The sequence below is a fragment of the Mus caroli genome, chromosome 17, assembly GCF_900094665.2.
Source record: "Mus caroli chromosome 17, CAROLI_EIJ_v1.1, whole genome shotgun sequence".
NCBI classification, from domain to species: Eukaryota; Metazoa; Chordata; class Mammalia; order Rodentia; family Muridae; genus Mus; species Mus caroli.
This window is the reverse complement of record NC_034586.1, coordinates 40,389,835-40,405,823: the sequence shown is the minus strand read 5'-3', so window position 1 is coordinate 40,405,823 and position 15,989 is coordinate 40,389,835. Positions and strand designations below refer to the sequence as shown.

General features: G+C 43.8%; 2 protein-coding genes across 6 annotated transcripts in view; one reads left to right on the top strand and one right to left on the bottom strand.

Annotated features, from left to right (window-relative positions):
• LOC110283986 (24-hydroxycholesterol 7-alpha-hydroxylase) overlaps positions 1–14,958 on the bottom strand; it is an 85,225-nt gene extending 70,267 nt beyond the window's left edge. For 2 of the 4 annotated variants that reach the window (XM_029471578.1, XM_029471579.1), the window contains exons 1-3: positions 14,536–14,909; positions 4,900–5,035; positions 1,661–1,835 (exon numbers count right to left, since the gene is read on the bottom strand). In XM_029471578.1, coding sequence (XP_029327438.1) covers positions 1,661–1,835; positions 4,900–5,035; positions 14,536–14,721 — 497 coding nt within the window. In that variant the 5' untranslated portion in view covers positions 14,722–14,909. Of the gene's footprint in view, positions 1–1,660; positions 1,836–4,899; positions 5,036–14,057; positions 14,134–14,535 lie in introns of all 4 variants that reach the window. The other 2 variants (XM_029471580.1, XM_021149536.1) reach the window with 2 other exon arrangements.
• Positions 14,959–15,131: 173 nt separating this feature from the next.
• Slc25a27 (solute carrier family 25 member 27) overlaps positions 15,132–15,989 on the top strand; it is a 25,612-nt gene continuing 24,754 nt past the window's right edge. Inside the window, exon 1 of one of the 2 annotated variants that reach the window (XM_021149246.1) lies at positions 15,132–15,446. In XM_021149246.1, the coding sequence (XP_021004905.1) occupies positions 15,344–15,446 (103 nt within the window). In that variant the 5' untranslated portion in view covers positions 15,132–15,343. The remainder of the gene's footprint in view (positions 15,447–15,989) is intronic. The other variant, XM_029471492.1, reaches the window with a different exon arrangement.

Genomic DNA, 15,989 nt, shown 5'->3' with positions numbered 1-15,989 from the left:
TTCCTGACCTGCTTGAGTTCCAGTCCTGACTTCCTTGGTGATGAACAGCAGTATGGAAGTGTAAGCTGAATAAACCCTTTCCTCCCCAACTTGTTTCTTGGTCATGATGTTTGTGCAGGAATAGAAACCCTGACTAAGACATAGGCCATTATGAGACTTTAAAAAAAAAATCATTTAGATTCTAATTAATGGGCCCTTTCTAGTTGAACATATTTAGAGATATGTGTGTGTGAATGCAGGGGCCTGGGAAGATCAGGTAGGTCGGATCCCCTTGGCACTAGAGTTATAGGCAGCTGTGAGCTGTGTAATCTAGGTGCTGGGAACCAAGCCTGGATCCTTGGGAAGAGTGTGTGTGCTCTTAACTCTTGAGCCCTCTCTCCAGCCCCGAAGACTTAAAAGTCTACTCTAAGGAAGCCTCTTTGGTCCAGACAAATACAAAACAAACAAACAAAACCATAAAGAATAGGCAGGATGAATGAAATTCAGGAGACATGTATTTAGAAAATAGTAAGAAGCAGGCAACCACTGTCTTTGACATGTCAGTAAAAACACTAGCAAAAAGGGGTGATAGTGATCATTAATTACCGAATTTCTCACAAAATTCTGCATATTCAAACTACTGCCTACTGAAATATCTGTTGATGTTATCTGTTGTGTTGTGAAGGAAATGAGAAATGTCCCCTATAGGCTTCTGTCCTTGAAGCCGTGGTCTCACTAGTGGCACTGTTTGGAAAGGTTATGGAATTTTTAGAAGGTAGAGCCTTTCTGCAGGAAGTACATCACTGTGGGGTGGGACTTTGAGAGCTTATATCGTCCTTCCAGTTCATTCTCTCTTTAGAGTCTTGGGATTCTCCTCAGGTAAGAAAAGGTTTTGGTATTTCAGTATTTCATATGGAGACTTGCTGGGCATGTGGGGGATTTTTTTTTTTTTGTACATGTGGAGAACTTTTGATACAAGTGGAGAATGTTCATGCATGTGGGGATTTTTTTTATACATGTGAAAAAAATCTGTACATGTAGAGAGCCTTTATACACATGAAAATATTCACAGACATGGAGAATTTTTCCACAAGTAGAGAATTTCCTCACATATAGAGAATACTTATGTATGTAGAAAATGTTTCTTATGGATCCCATACCCAACCTTCACCTTTTCCAGGGAGCTTGTGAACATGGCTCGCTCCCTGCATTACTCCTCCCTGTCTCTCCTGTCTCTTACACCCTCCCTTTCCTCTCTCAGAAACCCTCAAGGTCCTGCCTTTCCCTGGGTTTCTTTCTGAAGTCTCACAAACATCTCCTGGGTCCCTCCTACCCACTTCTGACTCCATCATCTCCTCTGTCCTCTCAAGTCTTCCTATAAGACTTGAGAATAAGCAGCGAATCGTAGATCCATAGCAATCACGAGCAGGAATTCTATATGGCAAGTATATAATTGTTATAACCACGGAGGAGAAATTCATTTGCGTGTGTCCATGACTGCTGGTTGGTTTGCTCACCATCAACTGAGACTGCTCAATTTAGAATTAGACTGCTCTTTAGAATTTAAATGAGTTTTTAAGAACTCTCATAGTGGCCTGGTTAGAGTACATTAATCCACAGGTGAATTTTGAAATCCAACATGTTTGTTTCTAATCTGAAGATTAGAACAAGCACGGTTTACCTTACAAAGTCAGTCAGGTCCATTGTTCCATGAGTGCCTAAACCTTCCAGTTGATCATGAAGTTCTTCAGTTAGCGGCCCAGTAAAGTGATGTGTGTTGAAAGTTCCCATCTTCCCTTTCATCAAGGCATACAGTCTCTCATGCAGTGCAGAGAAGACATTCTTTGGAATCCATGCTAAAGACAAAGGGAACTGTTTTCAAAAGAGGCAACGATCCCTTGTGGCATATAGTCTACATCATTGTCAGCGTCCTCACAACACATAAAATCATTAAATCTGTTTGCAAAGTCATCTGTGAGTGACTGAGAGGGCTGATCCCTTCTTCCTCCAGATCTACATTCAAGGTATATCTAAAGTGAACTAGAAGATAGGGGGATGGGTATTGGAACAGAAGGGATCAGGTGGGGGATGATGGAGGGAGAGAGTGCTGGGAGAGGAAGCTGGAATTGGGGGACATTTTGGGGCAAGGTAGAAACCTAGTACAATGGAAATATCCAGGAATATATAAGAGTGACCCTAGCTAAGACCTATTAATGGCAGATAGAGAGCCAGAACCAGCCATTTCCTGTAACCAGGCAAGACTTCTAGTGGAGGGATTGGGACACCATCAAAACTATATACCTACAACTTGTCCTGCCTGCAAGATGTGCCAGGGTAAAGGTGGTGCAGAAATTGTGGGAGTGGTCAACTCAAGTAGTGTGGTCTATCTCAAGACCTATGCCACAAGAGGGAGACCACCCCTGACACTGCCTGGAGGGCCAGGAACCAGAGGATGAATAGCCTGGAGGCCTAGGATAGAACAAACATGACCACAGGGGTGTGGGGGAAATCAGGGCTGGTGAGATGGCTCAGTGCTTAAGAGCAAAGGCTGTTCTTTCCAGAGGTCCTGAATTCAAATCCCACCAACCACATGGTGGCTCATGACCATTTATAAAGGGACCTACTGCCCTCTTTGGCAGGCAGTAGTACTTGTGGAGTATTCATACATTAAAAAAATAAAATAATGCCGGGCATGGTGGCGCATGCCTTTAATCCCAGCACTCGGGAGGCAGAGGCAGGCAGATTTCTGAGTTTGAGGCCAGCCTGGTCTACAGAGTGAGTTTCAGGACAGCCAGGGCTATACAGAGAAACCCTGTCTCGAAAAACCAAAAAAATAAAATAAAATATATTTTAAAAAGTCAATAAATAATTCCTAATGATACATAGATAGGTTCTTATCGCAGAGAAGCTTCATCCAGCAACTGCTGGAAACAGATGTAGAGATCCACAGTCATTGGGCAGAACTTAGGGAATCCTGATGAAGAGGAGGAAGGCAGAATTGAAGGAGCCAGAGGTGTCAAGGATACCACAAGAACACCCATAAAATCAACCAAACATGGGGGCTCACAGAAAGTGAGTGGACAACCAGCAAGCCAGTATGGTTCTGACCTGGACTCTGCATCTATGTTACAGTTTTGTAGCTTGGTGTTCCTGTGGGACTCCCAACAGTGGGAGTGAGGGCTGTCTCTGACTCTTGCCTGCTTTGGGGAAACTTTTCTTCCTATGAGGTTTCCTTCTCCAGCCTTATTATGGAGAAAGGTGCCTGGTCTTCCTGCAACTTGATATACCTTGTTTGGTTAATATTCCTGGGAGGCCTGCCCTTTTCTGGGGGTAGGGGGTAGAGGAGGAATGGATTGAGATTGGAGGGGAGACTGAGGTTGGGATGCCATATAGGATGGAATAAACTTTAAAGAAGAAAAGAAAATGCAGAGTATCTTAAAATTCTCAGAACTCTAGATGCTGTTATTTACCCTAAGCTAATTCACTACTCTCTGACACAAACCCCCATTTCTACACACACACACACACACACACACACACACACACACACACACACCAATATCCCCACATTTTTCCCTTCTAGTTCTCTTCTTCCAACAGAGTAAACCTGACCTTGCTCTAAAACACTTTCTAATAGAAATATTCCTCTTCCTTCTACAAATATCAACTTGCGGTTAGGTCAGGGCAGAGGCTAGAGTTTTGGTTGTTGTTATCTACTTTCTAAAACAATTTTTATCTAGTTTATCTAATTTGATTGTCTTTAAACCATCTTTTAAAATAATTTGTATTTTATGATTCTGCAATGCTCAGGTTATATTGTGTATGAGCTAAATTAAATTGAGATTTTTCTGATCACAGTGATGGAATGTTTGGTAGGAATGAGAAGCTGGATCAAGAGTAAATTGTAAGAGATTTTATCTGTTCAGTGGAAATGATCAAAAGTGAGAGGCCACAGGGGAGACCCGGGAGAACGTTCTGATAATGTCCGTATGCCTCTAGCACATAAGTTAGTATCTTTTACTGAAGAAATGTTAGCACATAGAAAACTAGCCTTCAAAATATTTATATTCATCCACCAGGTGCTCCATAGCTCATTTACCAACAAACACTGGCGAACAGTGAATTCAGCTAATATTACTGCGACCTTTCAAGGAAAAATTACCTACACTTTTAATCACTCAGAGATTTTGACGGATTTTTGGCTTAATGCCAGGAAATGCATGACCCAGTACAATATTAAAGGAAAGAAAGAAAGAAGGGAGGGAGGGAGGGAGGGAGGGAGGGATGAAGAGGGACATCTGTGGGGCAAAAAGAAGAAGCCAGGGCAGATATTCTGGGAAGGATGCATGGCGCATGCACAAGAGTTTGCATGCAGCGGAGAAAAAGCCACACCAGGAACACATTCTCCAGTACCAGCAAGCAGACTCAAAGACAGATGGAGGCTGTGAGATGGGAGAAATCAACCCAGAGAGCCTCACTGACCTGGACACTATCAGGAGAGTCCATAAGAATGGCTTGTTGGTTAAGCAGTTGAAATCTGCTCTGGAGGAGCAGAGTGCAATCAAGCCAAGAGCTGAAGCCTGTGGAACACTGTGTGCACAGCCTTCTGCTGAAGTTAATAACACCTAGGTGCTGTAATACACTGAGAGTCTAGACAGCCTCTAAAATGCACCACTGGGGGAAGCCTGACTCATCCATACGTCTAAATGGAACCTAAATATATTAGACTCCCAATAGTTTCCTTTTCAATGACCCAGTTTATCATGTGTACGTTTTCCCCCTTCTAGTCCTGCTTTAAAAACAAAACAATTGCCCTTCACTATTCTTGATAGAAGACTAGGGATGTGGTCTTACTTAATTAAAACTACTCTTGGGTTTCAATGCTATAGCTCAAAGGATCTATCTAAAAATATCAGTTACCTGTGTGATAGACAGGACTTTGTACTGCTGATTCAAAATCTACATGTTCAGATTTTAGAAGCACATTGATTCCTTCTTCTTCAGTAACAAAGGTCATTCGGTTTCCCATAGCAAAGATGGTAAATACTGGTCCATACTAGAATAAAACACAAAAACACTGATATATTAGTAAGCATGGCTAAATCACGTGTTATGTATAACACAGTTTTTCCTCCAGAATTTAAGTACTTAGACTGGAGTAATGGCTCAGTTTTTTGTTTTTGTTTTTGTTTTGTTTTGTTTTTAAGGGAGGAAGGGTTTATTCTGGCTCCCAGTTTGAGGGCACAGTCAGTTCATCAGGGCCAGGAGTCCTGGTGGCAGGAGCCAGAGGCAGGTGATCATGTTGGTCTGCTGTCAGGAAGCAAGATGCTGGTGCTCGGGATGGCTCAGTTTTTAAGGATATGTACTGTTCTTGCAGAGTACCTAAATTCAGTATTTAGCACCCATATTGGACAGTTCCACAGTCATCTGTATATAACTCCAGGGGGCCTGATGCCCCCTTCTGCTCTCCACAGGTACCTACATACATGTTCACATTCACGAGTGCACACATGGACATCTCCTCTCTCTCTCTCTCTCTCTCTCTCTCTCTCTCTCTCTCTCTCTCTCTCTCTCTCTCCCTCCCTCCCTCCCTCCCTCCCTCCCTTAAAAACAAAATAAAAAATACCAATGATGAAGCAATGACACAGATTTGAAAATCTGGTTACATGTGATAGTTACTAGAAAACCTGTTTTGGTCACATTTAAATTATATGAATCCTAATTCACTTTGTCCTAAAATATCCATAATAAGATACCTATCCTAGGCCCCACCCTCTCAGAGGCAAAGGGTAGAGGGGGATGGGGGAAGGGACTCTGTAAGGGAGGGACCCGGAGTAAGACAGCATTTGGAATGTAAATCAATTAATTTTTTAAAATATATCTATCCCATCTTCCTTTTTTGATTATTAGGAAAAATAAACAATTTAAAAATATACCACTGTAGAGATCGATCTTTCAATCTTATATTCAAGATAAGAAGAAGCTTATCAGCAACATACAGCTCAATACTTCTCAAGGGAGCAAAAGAAACTTAAGAGAACAGAAGGCCTTAGAGGCCTGTTCATGTTTAGACATCATGGTGCTGGTATGGATACCAGGCCTGGGCCAAGATGGCTAATAAGCAGAATAAGGGGCAGAAACTGACTGACACTGGATGCTCAGGGGAACCAAAAGTCAGCAATAATCTAGTCTGCTATAATCACTGTAGAAAGATTGTCAAGTCTGTCTGAGTCTCTATAAGTATGGTCTTGGGGTCACTGGCAAGTCAACTTTTGCTTTGCCAGACCCTGTGTAGGTCTGTGTGGCTACCTGTAAGCTGTGTGCTGCTATGTGTGTGTGCATGCCTGCATAAGCTACCACATATTTACATGTTCTAGCATTTGCCTGGGTGTCTGCCTGCCTAGTAGCCTGTTTGCTGGTATAGATCACGTCTTGTCTCTCTAGGACTCCTATCTTTCTCTTGGCCATTGTCTTCCTGGCTTTCTGTGACCCTCCTCTTTCCTGGCACCAGAGCTCAGACTTGACAAATTTTACAAACTTCCTGATACACTTTTCCTTCTCTCTCACGTAATTCCCTGCATGAGGTCTGCCTTCTGGCAGTCTGCCCTAGTTAGTTTCAACTGTCAACTTGACGAAGCCTAGCATCTACTGAGTTTCATGGAGAGAGTGTTTAGATCATAATGGCCTGTGAGCGTGTTGGGGAAGGGGACTAATATTTTATTCATGTAGGAAGACCCAGACAACTCTGGGTGGCACCATTCCCTGGCCAGGTGGCCCTAAGCTGCTCAGGGTGAACATGAATGTGCAAGCAGTGTCCCTACATAGTTTCTACCGATGAGTTCCTGCCATGACTTCGCTCAGTGATGAACTGCGATCTGGAAGTAAAGGCCAAAAGAGTCCATTCCTCCTCTAACTTGTTGTTGGTCGGTGTTTTCTCCCAGCAACAGAAAGGAAACTTGTACAGAATTTATGACCTTATTGGAGGAAATGGATGCCATTTTCAGAGAGTTCTAATTATGTTCTAGCATCCAATACAGATGTTGGCAACAAACCACCCATTATGAAAATGAGCCATCATGGCTTTATGGCCCATTTTAAGCCTCATATGTATCTAAAGACATCATTTACTCGAATCACTACTGCAGTGTTACTCATTTTGACACTAATCATGAGACTGGCACTTGTTACAGTCTTGGTAAGTGTAGGGGGTGCTACTAGACAAGCTGTAAGCTCAAGAATCATTGAACACTGAAAACACACACACACACACATACACACACACATACACACACACACACATACACACACACATACACACATACACACCCATATACACCCACATACACACACACATACACACACACACACATATACACACACATACACACACACACATACACACACACACATACACACACATACACACACATACACACATACACACACACACATACATACACATACACATATACATACACACACACATACACACACATACACACATACACACACACATACATACACATACACACACACATACACACACACATACATACACACACACACACACACACACACACACACACAACCTGACCAGAGTCTCATTTCTCACATACAGACCCACACATAAACACCATCTTCCAGTATTACCTACTTAGAGTTGTTAACTCGTCAATACTTAAAAGAAAGCAGATTATTCTCACTGTTCAGGCTGTGTTTAAAATGTTCATTTTTAACTTTCTATTAGGAAAGCGGCCTTCTGTGACATGGTTAGTTAGGGGCTTCAAGAGGAGACCAAATTCAAACACAATGAGCCACCGACATTACTGCTGACCCAAGTTGCTGCTGTTTAAAAGAACTCTTCCTAGTATTCTGCATGGTGAAAATCATTCCGTGTAGAGCCACAAACTCTACAGCAGTGGCTTTCTGTTTTATTTGTTTCTCCTTTGTTCTCCTGTTCTTAATTTAATGGCAGCAGCTTAAGCTTTAGGAAGCAAAGACAGGAGCATCTAGTAAGTTTTAAAGTGGTTCTTATGCATCTGAAACTCAGTTTGTAATGTGGGATCTACATAAATAAGGAGGTATAAGAAACACTGCAGAGACCACACAGGTTCTCAGTACTCTCTTGTCCCTGGTGTTAGTAGCTTGAAAAACATCCAGGCTCCAGGCAAAGATGCAGTCAAGATATCCCATCACCACCACCAAGTCCTGTCTTGTCACCATTCTATGACACTAGCTCTTCTCTCACCCCGAGCTCTGCCTTAACTCTTAGGGATGGTTCATCTACTTCATTCTGTAATTGAATTTCAAGATCCTATATAGATGGAGTTAGATGGCATACAAATGGTTGAGAGTAGCTTTTACCATTAAAACCACGCTCCAGTGCCATTTAGATTCTCTGTGTTGTCAAGGCTTCATGTCTATACATTTCTGGACAGGATTCCACAGACAGTGAAGGACATTTCCTGAAGAACATTCGGGGCCCTGTTCCAAGGGTATTTTAAAAAGGGATTATGGATAAAGCTGCAGCCAGGTTGCGATGTAAACCTGAGTTTCCATTTCTGCATGAGAAACTTCAGTGCCGAGTTACATGATGAGCTGCATCTTCTGCTAATACAAGGCTGATGTGTTTTCCAGAGTGGTTGGACCGTTAGGCATCCCCAGCAGATAGGAGTGGCTCCTTTTCTCTTTACCAGCAGCTGTGACTGGCACTGCCATCTGGAGATCCTCATCATGGCATCCCTTTTCTAACTGGTCTATACTTTGCCTTTGATTGTCCGTGGCTCTTTTTACCCAGGAGACACTGGTCCTCCATGGGGCATGGGGCTCACACATACTTTATGCCACTCGGAAGCTTTCCTCTTTGTCCTCCTTGTGGGTTCTGCCACAAAGAGATGGACCTGATTTTGACAAAGTTCGGCTCATCAGCTCTTCATAGGCTGCCCTTTAAGTGCCAAACACAGTGGTATTTCCTACACCCAATGAAAGGGTGCTGTTCTCTTCTTCCTGATGTTTTCTCCTTTATGTTTCTGGTGAAGACAGGGATCTATCTTGAGTTGTTCTTTTGTTTTTGGTCTTTTTTTTTTTTTCTTCTGATTTTCTGTTTTGTTTTGTTCTGTTTTCTCCAGGTGTGAGTCTTAGGTTGACTTTCCTATTTTGTTTTGTATACTGTTGGGTTTTTTTTTTTTCCTCCTGGCTCATGAGCATGTAACTGTTTCACCAGGGTTTGAAAAGGCTGCCTTTGCTCCGTTAAGTTGCTACTGTGTCTTTGCCCCAAGTCAACTGAGCTCACTCGTGTGGATGGTATTCCAAATTCTCTATTCTGTTCCATCCATCCCTGTGTTTACTCCACTGGTGGCACCACAGTCCTAGTGACTACTAAGCATTGAAACTGAGAGAAACAATTCCTCTGGGGAGTTGTTGTTGTTGTTGTTATTGTTGTTTTGTTTTGTTTTTGTGTTCCTTTGACCTTTCCACCCAAATCTTAGAATAATGACCACAGAATCTAAAATCAAGCTCCCAGAGAATTTGAAAGTATTCCTGGATTTCAATTTGAACACAACTGATGCCTTTACTATTGGCTTAGCCAAACAACGACCACTGCTCCAAAGGGATCTCCGACTTTTTTGGTTTCTCAAGACAGGGTTTCCCTATGTAACCCCGGCTGTCCTTGAACTAGCCCTGTAGACCAGGCTGACCTCAAACTCAGAGGGCAGTCTGCTGTTCCTTCTGCCTCTGCCTCCCAAGTGCTGGGATTACAAAGGCATGCACCACCACCACCACCACCACCACCACCCGGCTAGATCTCTGATGATTTTAATTGGCATTTTGGGGGTTCTTAGCAAATACGGATCTAACCTATTGGTTTGTATTTTTACCTAAATACTTGTTTGAGTGATTGTAAGCATTGGTGCATGTTTAACCACACATATCAGCATGTCCACAACATCATCAGTAATTGCGTCAGCCTTTTGAACTCACGTAGGAACTCCAAATCCTGAGAAACATCCCAACTCGATTGTTTACTCTGATAACACTGATAACCTTAAATGACTGATGACCTTAAAGCCAGTCTTCTTCTGACCCGTGGCTAATGGCTTATTTCCAACACTCTCTCCACTACCTTGGAGCTTGTGCATTGAACCTTCAAAGTTTCTCCTTCCAAGTCATAATTTCATGGAGAAGAAAACTAAACCGTACCAACAAGACTCCTATCCCCTGATCTCCTCTCTCAGTTGTAGATCACACCACTTTACAGTCCTAGGTTACATACAGGCCGTTCCTTTCCTAAGCCCACACCTGGCTCTCTTCAAGTGTGCCTTGTCTTTTCTGCTTTATTATTATGTATTCTGTTGTCTTTGTTGATTGAGAGAACCTTTTTACCTCACCCTGGGTCACCCTAACATTCATTTTCAGTGGGGGACTTGAAAAACTGGGTTACACCCAAGTAAAGCCCCACCCAGGTGCCCAGGAGTTCTCAGTCTGCACTGCCAACCGCAGGGAAGTGCATTTCCAGCTCCTGAGGACTGGTAAGAGAAGAAGCAGCCTTACTGAGCTTGAGAACAATGGTTAAGAACGAGGCTGGAGAGCCGGGCGTGGTGGCGCACGCCTTTAATCCCAGCACTCGGGAGGCAGAGGCAGGCGGATTTCTGAGTTCGAGGCTAGCCTGGTCTACAAAGTGAGTTCCAGGACAGCCAGGGCTATACAGAGAAACCCTGTCTCGAAAAACCAAAAAAAAAAAAAAAAAAAAAAAAAAGAACGAGGCTGGGACAGGCACAGAATCAGCAGCACTGCTTTCCACTAGAGTCGTATCTACATGCTTGCGTGTCCATGTGTGTGCACGTACGTGCACACAGAGGACAGAGGTCAACACAGGTGTTTTCATCCTTGGCTCCCATCTGATTTCTTGAGACAGGGTCTCTCCCTGAACCAGGAACTCAGGAACTGGCTTAAGTGGCTGTCTGGCAAGCCCCAGTGACTTTGCTTTCTCCACCTGGGATCACAGGTGTGCGGAAGGGTCTCATGCTTGCCCATCTGGTATTTTACTAACTGAGCCATCTTCTAAGCCTGTCCTGACAGTTAATATTTTAAAATGTTGAACAACGCTAATACAGCACCTGTTTAAAGATTAAGCTACACAGAAGACTCTTCTTGCAGCCCTCAAACTGAATCTCATCACAGAGTTCTGCAAATCCTTCCATGAAGGTCCAACAAGCCATGTGCCCCGTACAGTTTCCGGATAACTAAAATTCCCCATCAAAAGTAGGGCTAACTGCAGATATTGTGAAAAGGTGGGCTACTCTCTTCCAAAATTGCACCCTAACGCTAAGACCGATGACGTCACGAGCATGCAGAGAAGCTGCAGAAAGTTTTGCACTTCCACAGTGCAGTTTTTCTTGACTAATCTGTCTGAGAAAGCAAATGGTGTGTAAGTAACCTGGGAAAGCTGACTGGGACCAAGGCATGGCCCTGCCCACCTGAATCCCTGCCCCCAGTGGGCTGAGTACTCAGACAGGGGGGCTTTAAGTTCAAGGCCAGGCCAGGCTATTAATCAAACTGTAAGAACTTGTATAAAACAAAGAAGCAAAAAAAAATGCTGGTTCAACAGGGCCCCTAATGAAGGAGCTAGAGAAAGTACCCAAGGAACTAAAGGGGTCTCTAATGGGGTCCCTATAGGTGGAACAACAATATGAACTAACCAGTACCCCCAGAGCTTTGTGTCTCTAGTTGCATATGTAGCAAAGGATGGCCTAGTTGGCCATCAATGGGAGGAGAGGCCCTTGGTATTGCGAAAAGATTATATGCCCCAGTTCAGGGGAACTCCAGGGCCAGGAAGTGGGAGTGAGTGGGTTGGGGAGCAGGGCGGGGTTGGGGGAGGGTATAGGAAACTTTCGAGATAGCATTTGAAATGTATATAAAGAAAATATCTAATTTTAAAAATGCTGGTTCAGGTTTTTTTCCTTCTGTGTTTGGTTTGTGGGTGGGTTAGGGAATGTCTGGGTGAGTGATCAGGTTTTTTTTTACTTCTGTGTTTTGTTTGTGGGTGGGTTAGGGGATGTGTGGGCAGGTGATTATTCCTGCTTTGAGTCTTTAGTTTACGTGGTTCAAGGTCTCTGATGCACTTTCTACTATCCTGACCATGGAATAAGTCTTCAAATCACCTTCTAGGATTCAAACATCAATGGTGCTATAGCTTTTTAGAGAAAGAATACACACACACACACACACACACACAGTGTCACATAGCATCATGGTAGACTCTCATTGTTTCGTTTGACCCAGAAAACAACAGAACACTCACACATATTTGATCTGAGATAGCCTTCTCAAACATTCCTTACAAATTACTAAACTTCTATGCCCATGGGAGGCTGTGGGAAACAAAGAAATACTTTTAGGAAAGAGCCTTCTTCATCTTCCATGCACTAGACTAGTAAACATTTCACATAATTATGGTATCCAGTACGGTACAGAATTTAATATAAGTACATTTTACGTTTAAATAAAGATTAAAAGTATATATTACAACTTTTTCAAGGCAGTAAACTAATAACACAATACAATCATTAAAAAAATAAATTGTGTATTTCCCCACAAGCAAGTCTATCTTTGGAGTTTATCCTGAGGAAACAGTCAAATTGTTGGGGTCCAGGAGTCACCCCACAAACCCCATGAATACTGATCTCAGTTAAACAGAAATGGTTTATTGATCATACACCATGACTGATCAACCAGAGCAACAAAGCTCAGGCTCGAGAGCTGAAAGCTTCACTCTGGACATTTCTCAGGGCCTAAAGGCTAAAACCAGAAAAACACAACGAGTTCATGCTCAGGTACTGGAAGGCTGCCCAGAGTTCGGCCCTGACTCAAGCCATTTTAAACATCACAGTTCATATTGACCTTTAATTTCATAGGTCCTAAGTGAAGCTTATAGTGGTGGAATTTGTTAGGCTTAACAAATCTCATGCAGTACTTAACAGGGTTTGTTTTCATTATTACCCTATTCTTAGTCGAGTTATTTTTGTGCATCAGTGACTGACAGGCATATTACAGCACCAATATAAAGTATCTGGCAGGCGTGGAACAAGATGGCTACAGCTATGCACGCCTTAACAATGATAAGTTTTAAATGTTCAACTGCATGCACATAAGAATATCCCCTGAGGGAATGGTTGAAACAATGAAAAGCAGTTAGCAGCAACCCATATCACCCAACTACTGGAATTTAAATAAAATATCTTATTTGATGAAATACAGCCATCAAAGACTAGAATATGGCTCAGTGGACAAAGTGATTGCTGTGCCAACATGAGGATCAGAGTTCAAATCCCCAGACCCCAGGTAAAACCCAGACATAGAAGCTCGCATCCCTAATTCTCCAGAAGCTAGGGAGACAGAGACAGGCAGTTCCCAGAGGCTTGTTAAACAGCCAGTCTAGCTGACCAGATGGGCTCCAGATGCAGTTTGAGGACCTGTCCCAACAAAATATAGTGGGAAAACAAACTAGGAAGACACCCTGGTGCAAACCTTTGAACTCCGTGTATTCCTTCATGCATGGATTAGAACACCAACACATGAGTGTCCACACACAGAAGTGGGGGAGGGCTAGGAGAAATACTAAATGATAAGAAAATTATTCCTATATTGTGTTTACATGGAATATGGGCATGCGTGTATCACAGCACCCATGTTGGGGGGGGGGGTTCTGAGAACAATCTGAGAGAGCTGGTTCTCTCCTTCCACCATGTGGGGTCTCAGGTTCAATCTCAAGATGCCAGGCTTGGCAGCAGACACCTTTACCCACCGAGCCCTCTTGCTGGCCCTCCACCTTAGTTTTTGAGACGAAGTCTCTCTCACTGAACCTGGAGGGGTTGGGGTATGAACTCAGGCTCTTGTGGTTGCTGCAGAAAGCACTCCATCCACCATGCTGGCTTCCCAACCAAAACCACAGTAAGATCTTGGCCGCCAAAATATGAATAAAAATTAAAAGGCCAGCCAGTAAAAGTGCCTTCTCAAAATTGCTCAACATTCCGTAGCTGCTTTATGGGGAAAAAAAAAAAAAAAAAAAAAAACCTTACCTTACAGTGGAATCCATCACTTATCTCCTCAGGGCAGGGTAGAAGGGAGGGAGGGACTCACCAATAAAACTAGTATCTGGTGGTAGGGATGGGGAGAGAAAGAAAGAATATTGGGGAGCTTTTAACCTGTAAAGATCAACTTAGCAAATCAAGTTTTATAAAATCGTAGAGTTACCTCTACTTGTGATACAAATTTATTACTCATTTTCACAAACTGAAATCACGGAAACTCTTCTGTCGCCGCCCCAAAACTACAAGCTTACCTCTGCAATGTTAATACACACCCACTTAGAATTAACTGCAGGGAACTACTAACAGTCAAAAGACCTGACTATTTCCAACAAGGTATGTAGGGAAACAGAGTAGACAAATTGCCGGAAGTATGTGCATGTCCAATGTTCCAACACTGAGTTTAATAAAAGAAAAATCTGAAAAGGAAATACTACCTCCCTCCAAACTCCCTGTCACTGCTACATACCTTGATTCTTGCTTTTTCTATAAATTCAAGAGGGGCTTTCCCAAACTCAAGTCCAGATCCAATCCAGGGAATCCAGCCCTGGATGCACGGGGGTCCAAGCAAATTCTTCAACCGAGAGAATAAGAAAAGAACACAGCTTCCCAGAACGGCGATTGCTATTGGTGAGAATAACTCCATAGTGCCCATTTTCCAGAATCAACAGATGTTTGAAAACGTCCTTCTCCAGGGGAATCTCCTAGTCTCCCGCCGACTGAGGAAAATGCGCCCAGTCTTGCAAACTCTGAGCCGAGAAACTTTTTAAACAAATTCTCTTGCGTAACTGTGGTTCCTTTGCCCCGCCCCAGTTTTTGTGTGACTTTTGCATTGTGGCTATCTTCCACCTTCCCACGGCTTTCAAATTGTGAGAAAGAAAAAAAAAAAAAAAAAATCTTTGATTTGAACTGGGCTGGGCTGGGCTGGGCTGGGCTGGGCTGGGCTGGGCTGGGACCGAGTAGGCGGGAACACATCCTGAGGCGGCGGAGCTCAAGTAAACTAGCTGTTTGCAGCGGGCGCCTAGCTACCAGCCAATCAGAGAAGTCGCTGAGTCCCCAAGAACTACATTTCCCAGAAGCCTCTTGGATGCGGCTTTGTTTTTCAGCACCTGAGGCCGTCCGACCCGTCCAGCTACCAGGCGGGCGGCGCCTTTGCGGAGCGTAATAGAGGCACATGGTCCTGACCTGACCTCTCTCCGGCTGAAAAGGGGCGGCGCCGGCAGGGTGGCAGGTTCCCAGGCGACCAGCGGTGCCCAGTGGTCCTGACCTGCTGCTGAATGCCTATCGCCGAGGAGGAGAAGCTGCTGCCGCTCACGCAGAGATGGCCCCGGACGAGCAAGTTCCTACTGTCCGGCTGCGCCGCAACCGTGGCCGAGCTAGGTACCGGCCGCCCCCGCCTCGGCCTCCCCAGCGAGTGGCTGCGGCATCGTGCTGGGGGAGGGATGGGCGGGCAGCCTCACTCCAGGCTGGAGTGCATCTTCAGAGGTTGGACCCTCGCAAGGATGTGGTCAGGTGCCCAGTAGGCCAGCTTCGGGAGGAGCGTGGATTGGAGGTGTCCAGGGTCCTTGTCTTCCCATCCCCAGGGATGTTGTCTTATGCCTGAGTGAGTACTCTTGGGCTCTTCATGAGCCCTATACCTCTCTAGGAAACATTTCCCCTTTCGTAAGGATGACCTTTATAGAACCATAATCCATTTGTTCACAGTTTTTTGGTTTGTTTGTTTGTTTGTTTTTTTTCCATCCTCCCTGGGATTTTTTTTTTTTTTTTTTTTTTTTTTTTTTTTTTTTTTTTTTTTGTTTTTTTATGTTGCCCCTGAAGTCTTTTAAGTTTTGAGTTGGGGGAAGGGGGACGGTGAGTCCTACCTTGAGGGACTTCAATTGTTAACCATTCCTCTGGAACATTTGTTTAATGTCAATCAGCCAC